Source organism: Telopea speciosissima, chromosome 9, assembly GCF_018873765.1.
Source record: "Telopea speciosissima isolate NSW1024214 ecotype Mountain lineage chromosome 9, Tspe_v1, whole genome shotgun sequence".
Classification (NCBI taxonomy): Eukaryota; Viridiplantae; Streptophyta; class Magnoliopsida; order Proteales; family Proteaceae; genus Telopea; species Telopea speciosissima.
This window is the reverse complement of record NC_057924.1, coordinates 58,083,473-58,103,246: the sequence shown is the minus strand read 5'-3', so window position 1 is coordinate 58,103,246 and position 19,774 is coordinate 58,083,473. Positions and strand designations below refer to the sequence as shown.

The 19,774-nt window shown below is 38.9% G+C and overlaps 1 protein-coding gene across 1 annotated transcript in view; it reads right to left on the bottom strand.

Moving 5' to 3' along the window:
• The window catches only part of LOC122640426 (differentially expressed in FDCP 6 homolog), a 33,288-nt gene extending 15,283 nt beyond the window's left edge, over nucleotides 1-18,005 (bottom strand). Inside the window, exons 1-6 of the mRNA XM_043833615.1 lie at nucleotides 17,839-18,005; nucleotides 17,608-17,709; nucleotides 12,399-12,460; nucleotides 11,828-11,911; nucleotides 11,619-11,650; nucleotides 11,381-11,462 (exon numbers count right to left, since the gene is read on the bottom strand). Of these exons, the coding sequence (XP_043689550.1) occupies nucleotides 11,381-11,462; nucleotides 11,619-11,650; nucleotides 11,828-11,911; nucleotides 12,399-12,460; nucleotides 17,608-17,709; nucleotides 17,839-17,862 (386 nt within the window). The 5' untranslated portion in view covers nucleotides 17,863-18,005. The remainder of the gene's footprint in view (nucleotides 1-11,380; nucleotides 11,463-11,618; nucleotides 11,651-11,827; nucleotides 11,912-12,398; nucleotides 12,461-17,607; nucleotides 17,710-17,838) is intronic.
• Nucleotides 18,006-19,774: the final 1,769 nt, after the last annotated feature.

The window sequence follows — 19,774 nt, the reverse complement described above, 5'->3', positions numbered from 1 at the left end:
CTTCTTTACTACTCATGGCATTATCCATCAGCTAGCGTGTGTTGACACGCCCCAACAGAATGGGGTTGCTGAGAGGAAAAATCGCCATCTACTAGAGGTCACTCGTAGCCTATTGTTTGGCATGCATGTTCCCAAGACCTTCTGGTCCGCAGCTCTTCTCACTGCCTCCTTTCTCATCAATAGTATGCGTACCAAGCTTCTTAATTTCAAATCTCCCTTGGACATCTTATCTCCTAAGGCCTCTGCTTTTTCTCTTCCACCTAGAGTCTTTGGTTGTGTTTGTTATGTGCATGTTAACAAATCTGCTCGCACTAAACTTGACCCCAAAGCTCTAAAGTGTCTCTTCCTTGGGTACTCTTCTACTACCAAGGGGTACAGTCAAGTCTATGGAATTGACTACCCTTTCTTGAGTCTCTTCCCGCTGATGTATCATTTCCAAGGATGTTACCTTTCTTGAGTCTATCCCTTTCTTTGTCCCTTCTCAGCATCCTCTTCAGGGGGAGAATTGTGGGAGTGAACAGGCTACTGATGATTTCTTTCTTTCTCCTCTACCTACATCTCCTTTTATGCTTGACATTGGGAAACACAGGACTGTAGATATGGTTGAGGTTGATGACCAACAACCAGAGGGGAATACAGATTTGATTCTTGAAAGTGGTTCTGGTAAGGATTACCACCTTATATACAAAAAAAGTGAAGACTTGCATAATACAAGAAAGAAGACCTACCAAAAGTCCTCTTCAAATCCAGATCCACATCCTGAGAATCATCCTCCTCAATCAGGTGACATTTCTTCTCCACCATCTGATTTGGACCTTCCTATTACTATTAGAAAAGGGAAAAGAACTTGTACTAATCCTATATCCCAGTTTGTTTCCTATGATGCAATTTCTCCTACAGGCCTTGCCTTTATTACTGCTCTCTCTACTGCTTCCATTCCCAAGAATGTCATTGATGCTATGTCTGACCCAAAGTGGAGACAAGCCATGTCTGAGGAGATGATGGCACTTGAGAAGAATGGTACTTGGCAACTTGTTGACCTCCCCAAGGGACGTGTTCCAGTTGGATGCAGATGGGTCTATACAATCAAGTATAAATCTGATGGCAGTATTGAGAGATACAAAGCAAGGTTGGTGGCCAAGGGGTACAGTCAAGTCTATGGAATTGACTACCAGGAGACATTTGCCCCTGTGGCCAAACATAACTCGATAAGGGTTCTTTTATCCTTGGCTGCCAATAAAGATTGGCCTTTATATCAGTTGGACGTGAAGAATGCCTTCCTTCATGGTGATTTGGAAGAGGAAGTGTACATACACACTCCACCAGGCTTAAAGATGCCTTCAGCTGAAGGGAAAGTGTGCCTCCTTAAGAAAGCCCTATATGGTCTCAAACAGTCACCAAAGGCATGGTTTGAGCGCTTCCGACAGGCTATTCTAAAGAATGGATACTCCCAGAGCCAAGCTGATCATACTCTCTTTACCAAGCAGAGTAATGGTACTATCACAGCCCTCATTGTTTATGTTGATGATATCGTAGTCACAGGAGATGATATAGCTGAGATAGGTAGATTGAAGAGCTACTTGGCACAGCAATTTGAGATCAAAGATCTGGGTCCCTTGAAGTACTTCTTAGGAATAGAAGTATCAAGGACCAAGAGAGGAATCAACATATGTCAGAGGAGGTTTATTCTTGACCTGTTGACAGAGACAAGGATGTTAGGCTGCAAACCAGCAAACTCCCCTATTGAGCAGAATCACAAACTAGTAGAGGACTGTGGTCCTTCTCTTGTTGATGCGGGAAAGTATCAAAGGCTAGTGGGGAGGCTTATCTATCTCTCTATGACTCGGCCAGATATCTCTTATGCAGTGGGAGTTGTCAGCCAATTCATCCATGCTCCCAAGAGTGGCCATTTGGATGTTGTATATCGCATTCTGAGGTATTTGAAGTCCTCTCCAGGGAAAGGACTGTTGTATGCAAGGCACAACCACTTAAGAGTGGAAGGTTTCACAGATGCCGATTGGGCTGGTTCCATTACAGACAGGAGATCTACCTCCGGCTATTGTACCTTTGTGGGAGGTAACTTAGTCACATGGTGGAGTAAGAAACAGCATGTTGTGGCCAGATCTAGTGCCGAGGCAGAATTTAGAGCTATGGCACATGGAGTGTGTGAGCTCATCTGGCTGAAAAGACTGGTTAAGGAACTGGGATTTGACACGGAAGGACCCATGAGGCTGTACTGTGACAACAAGGCTGCCATCAGTATCGCTCACAACCCCGTTCAACATGACAGAACTAAGCACATTGAGGTTGATAGACATTTTATCAAGGAGAAGATAGACTCTGGCTGTATTTGTACTCCTTTTGTGAAGATTGGTGATCAGCTGGCAGATATTTTCACCAAAGCTCTTGGCTCTCCTCAGTTTAGCCCTTTCCCAAGCAAGCTGGGAATGTATGATATATATTCTCTAGCTTGAGGGGGAGTGTTAGAAGTCATGTAATAGGAGTAGTTTAGGAACTAGTTCTATTACTAGTTGCCTTATTATGTAATTATGTTTTTCTTCTTTATTTCCCTTATACCTCCCTAGGGAGGTGGATGTAATTCTCTATTAGTTATGATTGAATCAATATATGGTGTATGGAGAAGCCTATCCAACACAATCGATTACAGCCTAATATTCTCTTCTCCTTTCTCTCTTCTCTTGCTATCTTCTTCCTCCTCCAACTTCTTTCTTCTCCCTTCTTATTTCCTAAACTTAGAATCTAACTGGTAGCTGTTGGGGAAGCCTTCTTATCAACTTAAGAGTTCCTGTTGGTTCTACTTGCTGACTTATAGTCTTAGTGAAAGAGGGTTATAGATTAAAGGATCCAAGGAGGGTTTTACTTCCTATTTTCATGGACTATCACTATCAGTTTCTGTTGGATTACAGATTACTCCCTCTGTCGGCCCTGCCTTGCCTAATCTCTTTCTTTCCTGGACAAAACCAACTACTATGTTAGATGTTCAGACAATGACACTCAGCTGTCTGAAGTTATCCATCATTTATTTCAAAGCTAATCTTCGTACGGATACCCTGATTTAAGGGTTTATTTATCAGATTTGAGCATTTTCAGATCACAACATCCCAGAATTGGACCACTCTGATATTTTTGGATTAGATCCTCTCATTACTAGTCACCTTTGACCAGAAATCCAGGTTGATCTAAAGTGCTGATCTGAAGATCTGTGAAATCTCCTAAGAAGTAGGATCTAGACTTGCTATTTCGAATTATTCATAAACCCAGATCCCACTGTTGGATTCCGTTAAATTTTTGGGCTTTTGTTTATCTTATCAAAGGGCCTACTTGACCTGAAAATTATCATGATCAAAGTTATAGATCGTGTGGTATTAGTTTTCTCTTTAATTTGGTCTGTCTTTGTGACCTGTGAACCTGCCTGTTGGACAGCATCTAAAACCTATCATTAAGATAACCAGATTCCACTATTACTACACAGGATTAATAGCTAAGCTGAGTGTTCGAGTTAGATTAGAATACTTAATAGTTAGATAGAGTTCTGTTTTGAGTTCATTTATTTCACTGAGTGTGTAAATGTGATTAGGAATCCTTCAATGAGTCAATTTAGGAATTTTGAAGGTCATTATATATGCAATAAATCCTCCATCAATTAAGGATGATTTGAGTAAAGAATGTGAGTTTTTTTAAGAGTTTTGATGTTGTTGAGCATTGCAAACGGGGTTGGTATCCCAAACCTGATTTATTTTCTTCTCTTCTGTTATCTTCTTCTCTCTTCTTCCTCCCAAGAAGATCAATCTCATCTCTTTTCCTTCCCCTTCCATCAATCTGATTTCTTCCCTTAACAATGCAGTTACTTCCTTTATAAGTTTATATCAGATCTAATCATAGATTTGAGTATTGGGCCTGCTTGCATCTGAGACCATAATCTGGCTTTTCAGGTTGCAATAGTCATACTCAACAAAACCCCGAAAATAGGATTGAAGGACTCGAGGGGATATACAATCTTTTTTTAAATAATTTTAAAATTAATTTCATATCAAGATACCAAAATAAATAACTCTACAACTGTTTTGCAAGAGATCAAATTATGTACACGTGTACATACCCAAATTATTCCTATTGCCTTTAGATATTACAGTAAATCTATGGGTTGTTTAACTTTTATCAGAAGAATAATTCTACACCTGGATGATACACCTTTTCTAACTCAGATAAAAGGATATAGTCACAAGCGTTTTGCACAGAGATATTATGATTTAGACATAGAGTCTCACTATCCTGTAGAATTCAAGGAAAAGAAAATTTCGAAGACAGTGCTTTCACACAGCTGTAACGCCCTGTTGATGGACCCTAGGTCTTTTCTATCAAGTATAAATTTAGTTGGAAAAAATGGCAAACCCAAAATTTAAATAAGCAATTCTATCTTCATCTATCTAACATGTGAATATTGCATGGTGCCCTTACTTGATCATGTGAATTTGACTCTCGAGTAGATGACTATTCTCATTGAAGACACGCAGTTAAAGTTGAGATTTAGGTAATGGATGTAAGGTAGAAAAGAAGAAGAAAATAGAAGAAGAAGAGAAGAAGAAGATGAAGAAATGGAGAGAAAGAGAATTCGGTGGGAAAGTTGTGTGTTAGAGAGAATGTCTCTCACACACCTATATTACTTCACTAATGAGAATAGAACAAATTACATACTCCTCCCTAGGGAGGCAAAAGGGAAAAAGGTGAATTACAACATAAGGCAACTAGTAAACTAACTAGTCCCTAAAATACCCTTACAACATATAAACTCTAACACTCCCCCTCAAGCTGGAGAATAAATATCATGCATTCCCAGCTTGCATAATAGGGTACCAAACTGGAGAGAAGAAAGTCCTTTGGTAAAGATGTCCGCCAATTGATCACCTGTCTTCACAAAAGGAGTGCAAATACAGCTGGAGTCTATTTTCTCCTTGAAGAAATGCCAGTCCACTTCGATGTGCTTAGTTCTATCGTGTTGTACCGGATTGTGAGCAATGCTTATAGCTGCCTTGTTGCCACAATAGAGCCGTATAGGATCATTTGCAGCAAACCCTAACTCTTGAACTAATCGCTTCAGCCATATAAGTTCACAAACTCCATGTGCCATTGCCCTAAATTCTGCCTCTGCACTGGATCTAGCTACAACAGGTTGTTTCTTGCTTCTCCATGTAACCAAATTACGACCAACAAATGTGCAATAACCAGAAGTAGATCTTCTGTCTGAGATGGATCCAGCCCAATCAGCATCTGTAAAGCCCTCTATCCTCAGGTGATCATGCCTGGCATACAATAGTCCATTACCTGGGGAGGATTTCAAGTATCTAAGTATACGGTATACAGCATCCAAGTGCCCACTCTTGGGGGCATGCATTAACTGACTCACAACTCCCACTGCATAAGAAATATCTGGGCGAGTCATAGATAGGTAGATGAGTTTCCCCACTAATCTTGGGTACTTCCCTGCATCAACAAGAGGGGGACCACAATCTTCTCCTAGTTTGTGATTTTGCTCAATAGGAGAGCTTGCTGGTTTGCAGCCCAACATCCCTGTCTCTTTTAACAAGTCAAGAACAAACTTCCTTTGACATATGTTGATGCCTTTCTTGGACCGTGACACTTCAATTCCCAAAAAATTCCTTAAGGGACCCAAATCTTTAATCTCAAACTGTTGAGCCAAGTTGGACTTCAGTCTAGCTAACTCAACACTGTCATTACCAGTCACAATAATGTCATCAACATAGACTATAAGGGTTGTAATGGTACCATTACCACTCCAAGTAAATAAGGTATGGTCAACTTGACTTTGAGAGTATCCATTCTTCAGAATAGCCTGCCTGAACCTCTTAAACCATGCTTTTGGAGATTGTTTGAGACCATATAAAGCCTTCTTGAGGAGACACACCTTGCCTTCAGCTAAAGGGAACTTGAAGCCAGGAGGAGGCTGCATGTATACTTCTTCCTCTAAGTCACCATAGAGGAACGCATTCTTCACATCCAACTGGAATAGGGGCCAATCCCTATTGGCTGCCAATGATAAAAGAACCCGAATAGAATTGTGTTTAGCTACAGGAGCAAATGTCTCCTGATAATCAATCCCATACACTTGACTATAACCTTTGGCTACCAATCTTGCTTTGTACCTCTCAACTGCACCATCAGACCTATACTTGATTGTATAGACCCACATGCATCCGACTAGGACTCTTCCCCTGGGAAGATCTACTAATTTCCAAGTACCATTCTTCTCAAGAGCCATCATTTCCTCAGACATGGCTTGCTTCCACTTTGGGTCAGACATAGCTTCAGTGAGATTCCTGGGAATGGAATCAGAAGAAAGAGCAACAGTGAAAGCAAGACTTGTGGGAGAGAGAGCATCATAGGAAGCAAACTGGAAAATAGGGTCAGTATAAGCTCTCTTTCATTTTCTAATAGCAATCGGAAGGTCTAAATCAAAGGGAGGAGAAGGGATATCACATGAATGAGGTCGGTGGAGCTCAGGATGAGGATCCAAAGAGGGCTCTTGGCAGGTCTTCTGTCCTGTATTATGCAAACCTTCACCTCTTTTGTATGTTCTGATTACCAAAACCATTTTCAACAACAACAACCCCTTCTGTTTCATTGCTAGCATCATCACCTGAATGAGTATTAGTATCAACAACAACAGCCCCTTCTTTGTGTTTCCCAATATCAAACAGAAACGGAGAAGTAGGCAAAGGTGGATAGAAAGGGATAGAAGCAGCCTCTTCATTTCCACTATTCTCCACCTGAAGAGGATGATAAGAAGAAGTAAAGAAAGGAATAGATTCAAAGAAGGTAACATCTTTGGAGAGAAATGTCCTTCTGGAAGAAGGATGGTAGCACTTATACCCCTTGGTAGAGGAGGAGTATCCAAGAAAAATACATTTGAGTGCTTTGGGGTCAAGCTTGGTCCGAGCACATTTATTGACATGGACATAGCAGACACACCCAAACACCTTAGGAGGAAGAGAGAAAGCAGAAGTCTAAGGAGACAACAAGTCTATAGGGGATTTGGAGCCAAGAAGTTTAGAGGGCATGCGATTGATTAAAAAGGCAGCAATAAGAAGGGTTGCAGACCAAAAAGTCTTAGGAACATGCATGCCAAACAGGAGACTCCTAGTGATTTCCAACAGATGGCGATTTTTCCTTTCTGCCACCCCATTCTGTTGAGGGGTGTCAACACAGGCAACTTGATGGATGATGCCATGATCAGTAAAAAACTGTTGAAGCCCCCCATACATATACTCCCCCCCTTTATCAGAACGAAAAATTTGAATGCGATTATGAAACTGGGTACAAATGAGCTGATAAAAATTTTTAAAAGCATCATAAACATCACTTTTTTGTTTCATCAAGTAGGTCCAAGTGGACCTGGAATAGTCGTCAACAAAGGAAACAAAATAACGATAGCCAGCTAGAGAAGTAGTGGGAGATGGTCCCCAAACATCAGAGTGCACAATATGGAAAGGAACATCAGATCTATGACCATGACAAGGATAAGGAGAACGACAATGTTTGGCAAATAAACAGGGTTCACACTTAAACACATGGGAAAAAGGAATAGAAGAAAACAGATGGGGTAATTTTGCCCTCATAATACCAAAAGAAGGGTGACCCAAACGCTGATGCCACAACATAACAGAGTCAACATTACTATTGTCATTACGCCCACATACATATGACTGAGCAGTTGTAAGAGAAGATGGACCTGTATCAAGAAGGTAGAGCCCCTTTTCCTCACGGCCTCTGCCAATTACCCTCTTTGTTACCAAATCCTGAAAAACACAATGAGATGGAAAGAAAGTAACAGAGCAATTCAAGGATTTAGTTAGATGGCTCACAGATAGGAGATTAGTATGAAACTGAGGAACATGTAGAACAGAGTCAAGAGAGAGAGATGAAGTAACACGGACACTACCTTTACCAGAAATGGAAGAATAGGAACCATCAGCAACTCTAACCTTTTCCTAACCATAATAGGTAGAGTAAGAGTCATAACACTGAGATATGCCGGTCCTATGATCAGTGGCTCCAAAGTCAATGACCCACAGAGAGGTAGTAGAAGAGCCAAATGTAGAGGCCTGTAAAGTGGAAGCTGGCAGTACACCAGTGCCTGTCTGTAGTCCATATGGAGGTCGCATAGGTGTATCCTCAGTCAACAAGGTGCATGCTCTGGTTCCCCCTCTTCTGCTGCCTGGTATACCAGGGAGATAACCATGAAGTGTCCAACATCTCTCTCGCGTATGTCCAAACTTCCCACAGTGGTCACAGCGGAACCTATCTCTGTCATTTTCTTGGGTTAGGCCCTGGCCTTTTCCACCAAGAGCTGACATAATGTAGGAATGACCAAAGAAAAGGAAATGATACTCAAATCCAATGGGGAGTTTATTCTCAACCCAAAAAGAAATTTTCAGATACTGGTAATTGCAGTCCAGGTAGCAAACCAAGCTAATACTTCAACAATATCCAATTCCACCATATGCTTCAAAGTGTAATGGCACCATACAACAACACGAGAGACTCAAACAACACACCTCACCAACACCAAGCAGCTGAAAGTATCACATACCATCTAGGTCGGTAGCTCCCTTCTTCACCAATAGCACCTTCTATCCATTATAACACAAACCATAATCTTGAAACAATATAACTCAGCAAGTAAAACCCATCAAATAGGTTCAATACAGTAGTATATCACAAAACAGTCATTATTTCAACAACTGGCAGCATTATAGAGCATCACAGTTTGGAGTAGCAGAGAAAGAGGGCTAGATATCACCAGCTGAGCCTATATAGGCTTGAAAGTAGACTCCAAGGCGACTCCACAGGACCTGATTTCATCTCCAACTGACCTTGGATGAAGGAGAAACAAGAAAAACTTCCTAGAACAGGCAGAGTTACTGTAGCAGCAACATAAAAAGTGAGTTGCAGACCTTGGGCTTTCCTCCTTTGCAACCAATGTTTTGGGGGCTTGAAAGGGGACCCTAGGGCGACTCCAATGGGCCAGGTCCAAGCTTCAACAAGCCAAGATGAGGGAGAACAAGGGCTGTTTCAGAAAAAGGAACAGTAATTTCTCGGGTTACTGTTCATGGAACAGTATTCTGGGTTATCTTTCATTGATTTGGGCTTCAAACAGCCAAGTCTTCACATGAAGACCTATCTTAGTGCTTCCATAGGCTTCATCAACAGATATGGCATAATTTCTTCAAAGTTTTCACATATCAGCCTCTTCCTTGGAACCCCTTTGTAACCTAGGGTTCCAAAGAGAGGGAAAGGAGGTAGAGAGTTTGAGCTTGTAGGACGACTCTCAAACCAGAAACGGAATGTGCTTTGATACCAAGTTGAGATTTAGGTAATGGATGTAAGGTAAGAAAATAGAAGAAGAAGATGAAGAAATGGAGAGAAAGAGAATTCGGTGGGAAAGTTGTATTAGAGAGAATGTCTCTCACACACCTATATTACTTCACTAATGAGAATAGAACAAATTACATACTCCTCCCTAGGGAGGCAAAAGGGAAAAAGGAGAATTACAACATAAGGCAACTAGTAAACTAACTAGTCCCTAAAATACCCTTACAACATATAAACTCTAACAATTAAGGGTGTCTAATCAGGACAATTGGGCCTTAAAATACTTTATTTTAGCCCATGGTTGGGTTATATGGGCCTTGGGCTTGTTATTTTTGAGTTTTTTTAATGTAATGGGCCACTTTTTTTTTTTAATTAGGGAGTCTTTTAGTTCCTTTAGTTCTTTTAAAAGTAATGGGCCACTTTTATGAGCCCAAAAGATGGGATTTAAGGGGTACAAGGGATTAAGTAGATGAATAAGATTATGTGGGATCCACTAGTAGATTTTTTTGGATTAGGGAGTCTTTTAGTTCTTTTAGAAGTCTTACCTTATGGTTTTTACTAGTTGGAATTATATATTGACTAGACTTCTAATTACATTTTTTGAGTTGTCTTCTCTCCCCTCTCACATTATTCTTTCTCATACCCCTTTCTCTTATTTTTTTATTTTCTCTCCCAATTACTCAGGTCAGTAAAGTTGTCTTTCTGAATCCTGCCCATATTTCTCCCTTTCCTTTTAATTCTGTTTACTGTAATTTCTCAACTTCAGATCTGTCCTTTATTGCATGATCAGATACAGAATTGATTCTTCGATAATTCTGCTTATTCAGCTACAGTATTGATGCATCATTAATTCCTGCTATTACAGGCCCCGCTGATTAAGCTCTTAAGATCCAAATCAATTTTGATTTCAAAACACAGATCAAATTTCAAGAATCCTTGTGCCGTTTACTTCTATAAAACCTATGAGTACTGTTCACTGCTTACTCACTATTTTAGATTGTTGTAATATGGGTACAAGGGTAGTTTTGTCTTATTTTATTCCCTTAGGGATATTCTTGTACTTGTACCTATTCTAGAACATTCTATAGTCTATTTAAATAAAGTGGGCTGTGGACATAATGTCACAAGCCATTATTCGTAATTACATCATGGTATCAAAGCAAGGATCAACATTGTGGTCAAAACCATAATGCCAAAACCCTAGCACTTTCCACCTCTCAGCACCGCCACCCTTCAGCACCAGCGCCGCCACCACTTTATTTATAATAGACTAGAGAATGTTCTACAATAGGTACAAGTACAAGATACCCCAAGGGAATAAAATAAGACAAAACTACCCTTGTAATCATATTACAACATAGATCAATAATTAAATTCAGTTTTGAAGCTCCAACTCCTGCCTATCGCTTTCTGTTCTTATTCTGGGATTTCAGTTTCCTAATCCACGTAGGAAACCTCCATAATTTGAAACCTTACCATTTGATTTCATTCCAAGTTGGTTAAGTTGTTCACTCTGATAAATAAACCACTTGACCCAAAATTTGACTAGATCAGACTTGCTGACCATCTGATATTTAGTTTCTCATAATCATGGTTTGTTCCTTTTATCCGGAATAACCTCCATAACTTGAAACCTTACCATTGGATTTCATTCCAATTTGGTTAAGTTGTTCACTCTGATAAATAGACCACTTGACCCAAACTTTGCCTATATCAGACTTGCTGACCATCTGATATTTAGCTTCTCATAATCATAGTTTGTTCCTTTAATCCTGTTTCCGAAATTTTCTGTTGGTTTCTTAACCCTTGCCTTCAGGTGTTCTAGAATCCGCATTAGACACCCTTAAAATTTCTTGATCAACCACAGCACATAGAGAGTGAAAGTAATCATAAGCAAACATTCTTAGAAAAGTCGGTGGATATAAATTCTACCAAGTCTATCATCCAAAGAGAGCTAGAGAGAACTTACCGTAGAGTTGATACCCAAGCTCTAGCAGCACCAGGAGTTTCAGCACAAAGGAAGTAATCTTTTCTCTGGGGGGTACCAATATCTATTCAGAACAGTTAAGAAGCATGATATCCATGGCACTGAATATGGCACTTTAAAAGCCAGTGAAATAGCATGAAAGCTGTCAATAAAAGTAAAGAATTCAAATATCCTTATCTATATAGCCAGCAAGTTTTAAGATGTTAATCTAGATGGATACACAAACAGCAACCATCATATTTTGGTAGTCCACTAAACAAAGGAAAAAAGAGGAAACAGATCAGTACACATAAAACCCACTTAGACAAATCAAGTTCCTTAACTTTTTAACTTTCCTAGTAAATTTCTTATTTACGAGTCAAAATTTTAAAATAAATACATGGGGGAAAAGCAGAAAGGATATACAAAAGGCAGTAGTAGGAATCTTACTGGAAGTTAACAGGAGAGATGGTAATTGTGCTATTTGCATCAAATGTAATAATTCCCTTGACAACTGACTCATTCCTCCGAGTCCTGCAGCATATGAACAATAGAGTTTTTCATTTATTTGAATTCAGACTTATCCCAACTAAATAAAGTTGGTTACATGTATTTTTTTCCTCCAATCAGCTCTATTCAAAGACATACTTATTACTAAGCCTAAGCCATTCATGTCTTTCCTCACTTCTTCTTCTGGTGTCATTTAGGTCTACCACTGCCTCTTTTAGCTCCTCTAATTTGAATCATATCACTATTCCTTACTGAAGCCTTCATAGGCATCCGTTATACATGTCGGTACCAACTCAACCGACATTCTCTCAACTTATCATGTATTGGAACTACTCCTAAATTAGCCCAAATTTATTCATTCCTTATTTTAATTTGCTAGCATTACCGCTACTCATGCCTTTAAATCCTACAGTGTGTTGTCAACAGTGAGGGAGTGTTAAACTGCATGTTACAAACGAATAATAACTTCAGAAAATGGACGGTTTCAGCAAAACATGCAAGGATCCCATACTTGTATTCCATTTTTCCGGTACTCGGGTCCAAGATCATCCATCGTTCATTCCATTTTTTAATCTGTCAAGAAAATAGATTCAGCTACAGTCCTGAAGAAACTACAACATATATGGAAACTTCCAAGAGTATAACCAGGTCTTTATAAAATATCATAACCAATCAATATCTGATCCAGAGTCCGGCCCAGACCAAACCATTGAATCTTTATTATATGCCATGGTATCACAAACATAGAACTCTTCATTTATGCCAATGAGGATAGAAAAAGTAGATCTAAATGTTTTAAGTGCTATTATTCAGACATAGGATCTTATATGCGTTTTGAAAAGGATGTAGGAAGAAGTATTCAGACCTTATCTTGGCCACATATGTACAAAAACAGCACTTTGTGCAACCCACATAGATCTTCTATTGTACTATCTATCAATCAAATATAACATAGAAGATCAAAATTTTATAAACAAATCAAATTATTTCATGCACTGGAGTACCGAAACATCAAAGCTTCCAAAGATAATTCTATTGAGAATTAGCAACATAGAAGGGTATGTCAGGGTTTTAAGTATTTATGTGTATCATATCGGCCGATAGGTATCATTATCAGTGGGGTATCGATACGATACTTATTTTTTTTTTTTAAAAACCTATCAACTGATACGGATTGATACTGTCCGATATAGGACTGATACAATCTGAGACAGGGCCTATACATCTAATACGGTCCGATATGGATTGATACAAGTCAGATATACTTGATACACTTCCTTTAAACTTGCAAAACAGAAACCGTGAGTAAGATACAAAACCAAGAGAAACCGAAGGCCTTGAAAATTTGTTTTCACTTCAATCTGAGTTGGGGAAATCATACAACAACAACAACACTCGGCCTTATCCCAACTTAATGGGATCGGCTACATGGATCCTTTCAAAAACAAACTCCGAGAAATGAAGAGGAATGCAGTTTAAAAATGAAGAAATGGGATAAAAAAAAATAAGTAATGGAAAATGAAAAATGTAAGTAAGAAGAAAGAGGATAGCTCAGGGAATCAGGAAAATCTCAGCTACATGGTGTCGATAACATGGATCCTTGCCCTCCAAAAGGCTCTATCTGAGGTCATCCTTGGCACAAGATCCAGACTAAGCACTAACATAAAAAAGACCCTAACCTTCACCATTTCAAAATGTTTTGGGGATTTACAGTGCTCAAATCACGGATCAAAACAGATTTGGATGAAAAAGAGGTACAGTTGTAGATCTTCTTTTTTTCTTTTCTTTTGTTTTTGGGTTATGCACTGCTAGATTAGGTAAAAACTACTCAAATCCTTTCATCAAGATGATATATATTTATATTGCATAATAAAGTTTTTATTCTTCAAAACTGTATTTTATATGTATCATATGCACATTCATGCATTTCTTGACCATTCCCGTCTGTATCTTTAGCATACTTTGCAGTTGCGTCTCTCCGATACGATACAATACTTCTCTTAAAATCACCCCTCCAATACGATACCCAATATCCATACTTAAATCCTTGGGGTAATTAGTTAATTTCTTCAAGGGACTTCATCATATATTTGCATGAAACAAATTGACATCTCCTATATACACTTTGGTTGAGTTCTAGAAGAGTGAGTTTAGTAAGTGGTCAGGTCATAGCAGAAATTACAAATTTCAGCCTAGTTTTAAGTTTTTCATAGTCAATTATATATAAGAAGGTTCTAGGACAAGATAAATACTGCTTCCTGGGTTTGAGTTGAGATGTAGAGAATTTCATTCAGTTTTCCCATTATCACCGCTACCTTGCAGCTATAAACTCTGCTTCTAGCTCTTCCTACAAGTGACAGCATGCCAGTACTCCCTTATTACTTGGATTTCTGATGTTTGTTGGTTTTGGTGACATTCTGTGAGCCCTTTGAAGCCCCACCTACACTTAACAGGTTGGATTGAAATTTTAGGGTTAAACGCTATTATAATACCCTCTTAAACTGAAAATTCTAAGGTCCTCTTTACCTGTCTAGAAGGGGTCAATAGATTATAGCAGGTGATTTATACCATTTACCCGCAACTCAACCAATCTGATCTACCAAAACACTCAGAGGTCTTAAGCCCATATCTCTACTCAAAATCACCAATAAGATTAGTTAAAAGAGCAAAGTTAAGGCTCTACTGACCTTACCTGTTTACTGCCATGTAAAGGGCCTTCCAGGGTAAGGTTAAAGACCAAGGGTGAGGCCATTACCCAACCTTACCTTCCCCATCGCTGACCCTTATCACTTCGTTAGCATACAATCTCCCTCCACAATTTCAAGCGATCTAGTTACATATTGAATGCAGTGGATTATATCGACGAAACCTTCTAAATTATAGATTTTCCTGTTTCATTGAAGTTTGGAAGCATAAAATGGAAATAAAAAAGTTTACATCTTGTGACATTGCCATTTCTCCTTGTATTCATATCTAACGAACCAATCTTTTTTTAGCTCAACGCAATAAAGAAACTTTTCTTTCTGGCCTTGTGCGTATTTTCCTGACTTTTTGGACACACATACAGAGTGAGGGAATCAGTCATGGAATAGAGCAAGTTGGGGGGGAGATGCATGAACTGTTATGGACACCCACCAAGAGAGAGGGGAAGGGCGTTGGGAGAGAGGATTAGTTACAGAAGATGCAAAGTGGGAGAAAGTCGAGAGAATTAATTACGGAAGATAGGAGAGAGAGAGAGATTATTTATCCATGTAAAGTGAGAACTGGGAAGAAAATTCCCCACTTGGGTTTTCTAATTACCATGAAGTTAGAGCATTGTAATTACTAGGATATCTTAACTCAAACACAGATTTTTAAGAGATTAAAACAACTGAAAATGGAATTCCAGCTCCCAATCCAATTCCCATGATCGAATACACATGATCCAAATACGCCATAAAGGATATTAAGACACTTAATTTGGGTGCCATTAGTTTATCTAATTGGCTTCCACTAACTGATTAGCCATACTACAATTGTTCTCTTTTCTATAAAGAGTATATGTCAAACACTCCTCAAGCACCTCCTTGCCACCTACAAATAGCATTCTCTTCAACCTCTCCCTCCTTATGGGTGACAAAACAAAAATAAGGAAAATGGTCGCACTGTGATCCAGATATTCAATCATAAGTTCTCACTTATCTAATTCTTATTTTTGCAAATATTCTGCATATTTTGTCTTGGTTCAGATTACCACTTCCATATATTCTGTCATGGTTCAGCTTATCATAAAAAAATTCTGATTCTAAAACAATTACTCACCATTATAATTGCCATTACTACCTCTTCAATCTCATCAATCAAATACAAACAAACCAAGAACACATAGCCAGTCAACTCATCCATGATGAATGCAAGAATATATGGGCTCAATACCAACCAGCCAGCTCCTGTTATAAGCCGACTGTACTTGGTAACAAGCTTTTCTATTCTAAAACTACTTAGAACTCCATTATTCATGTCCACAACCATGTAACTAATGTCTTGTGATTGACGCAGGCAAGGGATTACCAAAAAATACCCTATTATGTATGCAAGTAATGGACCCCTAGGAAATAAAGGAGAAAATCCCAAAACAAACCTCAAACAAGATGTAAGTAATAGACAAAGAGAATAACATGAGTAATGACAGAGAATAGTATGGGGGGAAAGAGTACAAAGTCTGTCAGGTCACAACCCAAGGAATATTGCAACAACAAAGAAGGAATCACTCATGATCAAGGTTTGAGGAATCGGTATCGGATCGGCCGATTCCTGGCCAATCATGTATTGGTGGATTGGTACAGACCAAGGGCAAAAAAAATTTTAAAAGTCCAATTTTTGAAGAAAAACAGGGGTATATCTGTCCAATGCAAGCCGATCCGAATCGGTATCAGCCAAGACGATACCGATTCCTAAATCCCTGCCCATGATACTTTCTCCATACCAAAACCACACCCTAAGGCTCAATTTCATTAACTCAATACACCGAAGAAAATTGTTTGAAGCCCTATAGATAGAGTACCCATCCCAAAAACGAATTTTGACTTGGATACTAAGACAAATCCAAGAACAACTAGGAAACTAACTTTCTTTAGTAGTAAAGGCTCATAATATGAATCCCATACAATATACAAAACTAATTATTAGAAGGATAGATTTTAAATAGAACTCCTGATCCATTCTGACTTCCTAAAATTGAATCCCATCACAGATTAACACTCCATCAATAAATTGATCATAACTGTCTCAATACAAATATAAATTGCAAGATCATGGTCTCGAGGGAGGTAGTTCAAAAAACTTTCAAACAAAATCAATATGACACAAAACAAAGAAGTTCTCACCATGCCATAGGCTCCAAGAAATTTGACAGAAATAAACCCAGTTTCCTGTAATATGATGCTACCCAAACCAAATAGATATCTCCAAGGGCTTAACAATTAAGAACTGTTACAAAAGTTAAACATATCATTATTCGATAAACCCCTCTTAAATAATTGTTGAGGTATAGTATGATGGAACAATTGCTATTACAACCCCTGACTAGTTCTTTTTTTTCCATTTTTGGTAAAAAAAACCCTGACTAAGTTCAGTGCCCAAACAGATGTGTTTCTACCAACCTAGGGGCTTTTATATTAACAGTTGCATTCTTCACAAGTGGTATCATGGCCACTCCAATTGATGAGTTTGAGATATGGCGGGGCAATCTAAGAACTTCCAATGTGGAAAAAGCTACCTGTATTATAGCCAGGGTGATTGCAGCATGTTTGAGTTTCGTGACCCAAGGATATATTTTTTTTTAATTTTAGATTTCCATCAATTCTACAGCTTTAGGCCTATCAGATTCTTCAAAATAACCCCACCCTCAATTTGTTTCCTTCCTGACAGAACTCTATACTATTGCTTGTGAGGACTATTCCATCTTAACTCATTCCAGTTGAAGATTCATTGTGTTTTACACTCATGAAGGGCACTCAATTTAGCAATGAACCACAAAACAATCAAAAGAAGCCAAATACAACATCAAAACAAAACCAAAAAAAAAAAAAACACCAACTGATTAGAACAATAAACATTTTGTCCGTTTAATCAAAGTAAAACCATCAACCAAAACGACCCAAAGTTCCAAAGCAATCACGTACCGCCCATACAGAAACAGAATCTCCAGTTTCAGAATTACAGAAAACCAAAACCCATACCATTTCAGATCTTTTAAGGAGCGGCCCTTGCAACAGATTCCTCCCTGAACCCGACGTAAGCTGCCTTTTGATTTTCTCCAAGCTGTTTTCAGTTTCCGCTCCCTGCAACATCAGAGAAAAAAGGGGGGAAACAAGCCCAATGAAGACACCCAATTTGCCAACTGAAACCAAAATCCTCAGCCACAACCAAAAACAAAAAACCCAGTCATCATAATTTAAAATGAAACTCACTGGAGATGTGCCGTTGGAAGCCATGGATGGAGAAACTAAACAGTAGAGAATCAGGGATTTGCGAATTTATGAGAATGGAGAATTAAAAGAAAAAACATTTAGGCAAAAGCTTAATTTATTGTAGGGATCCTTTCATGACTTCATGTTGAAGACTTGAAGGTAGCCTGTTAGGTTTCATGGGACTCGCAGGTTTGGTTGACAAAAACTCTGCGAAATGCGAAGTGCGAAGTGCGAAGTGCGAAGTATATATATCAAAGGTAAGATGTCTACGTGAATATCAAGTCTATCTTTTGTTACCACCGTTGGATTAGAATTTTGAGTTGCTGTTTAAAACATTGTGGTAATCGGACGGTAAAGATCTTAGGTGAGTGTTCTCCATAGGTAGACTCTGTCATTGTTCTTACAGTTTGACTATATATGTCCATTGTCCTAAACAACGAGGTTGATGGACTACTAAGTAAGACACGTGTCAAGGCAAGGTTACAGCAGCTCGTGTGCTCGACCCATGCCGTGTTCAATCTGCAAAGGTAAACGGTTGTAACGATCGGCCCATTGAACCGTACCCAATGTTGAACCAGAAAAGACTCATGGATCCAGTTACTGGTAACCCGTAACCTTGGGTACCTGACCAGAAGAAGAAGTGATATTTTTTTGGGTAAGACTTAAGAGATCAATGTCTGGTCACATGGCCCAGCATCAGCATGGGGATCAATGAGAACGGGCATAGGGGTGTCGTTATGGATGAGTGTTTTTTGTATTTCAAGGGAAGCAGGATCATAATTTTACGTGCTCCTGTGATCATGTATATTATGAATTTTTATCTGCTATTGTAATTGGAGTGTTGCTATGCGCATCGTGTGGCGTAGCAAAGGCCATGTGTGCATAGTGGGGCCCACTATGCACATAGCCGTTGTTACATCGCACTATGCGCCCAGCAGCGCTCCAGTTACAACAGTGGATAGAGGTCCCGTATACTACACACAATCAAGCAGTTGTTTCTTTTTGGGAGAATTGTCTAAATCTACTATATAAGAATAAAATTTACAAATCTGATAGGTATAAATTAAGTATTACAATCACAAGTTATGAGGTAGAAAATTTATTACTGAATCCCCATATGGGTAAAAAAAAAATTAGTGAACTGCTTGAAATGCCCCTAACATCCTTCTTTCTTCTAGTACTTCATCTTTCTCCGTTCTTCCTTCTTCTTTTTTTCGACAAAGGAACACTTCTACAACCACTCGTTTTTTCTCCTCCTTCCCCCCATGCAACCCCACCCCACCCTCCTCCCTAAAAACCTGCCCGCACCACTACTATCCATCCCATCCCTTCCTCTCCCTGCTTGTCCCACCATGCTCCCCTTACTTAATTCATTCAATAAAACGGGGAAAAAAAAGATAGAAATAGAATAAATTAAGAAATCACAAACAATCTTTCTCTTTCTTTTCCACCATTATATTTGGTGGTTCTGGTTACGTACAAAAGATGTCTTACCTTTTGGATTCTGTTTACAACAAAAAATTGCAACTTTCCGGTTTCTAGGAAATGTGGGTTAATTTGTTGGGTTGTGAAATTTGTTGTTATTGCTTCAATCGATGTGAAGTCAACACCAGGCTTTCTATTTGAGGTTAGCAAAGTTTTATGGTTTTCCATCTAAGGAAATCTGAAGTTTGGGAACCTTAGAACTCAACACTAACATGCAGATGCAGACGAAGAGTAGTTTTCCATGAATTTAATTTAATATACTCTGAAATAGGGTTTGTAAAATTAACCAACAAAGCAAAATTTTGTTGATGTTTATAATCATCTCCAGTTGCGCTCTACCAATCCAGTCGGGAAAAATCAGAGAACATGTAAGAATTTTTAGTATTTTGTGTTAGATGTGTTGGTAAATTGTTTCTTATCTTCTTCGATTATTGTTCTTTCTCTTCGGATA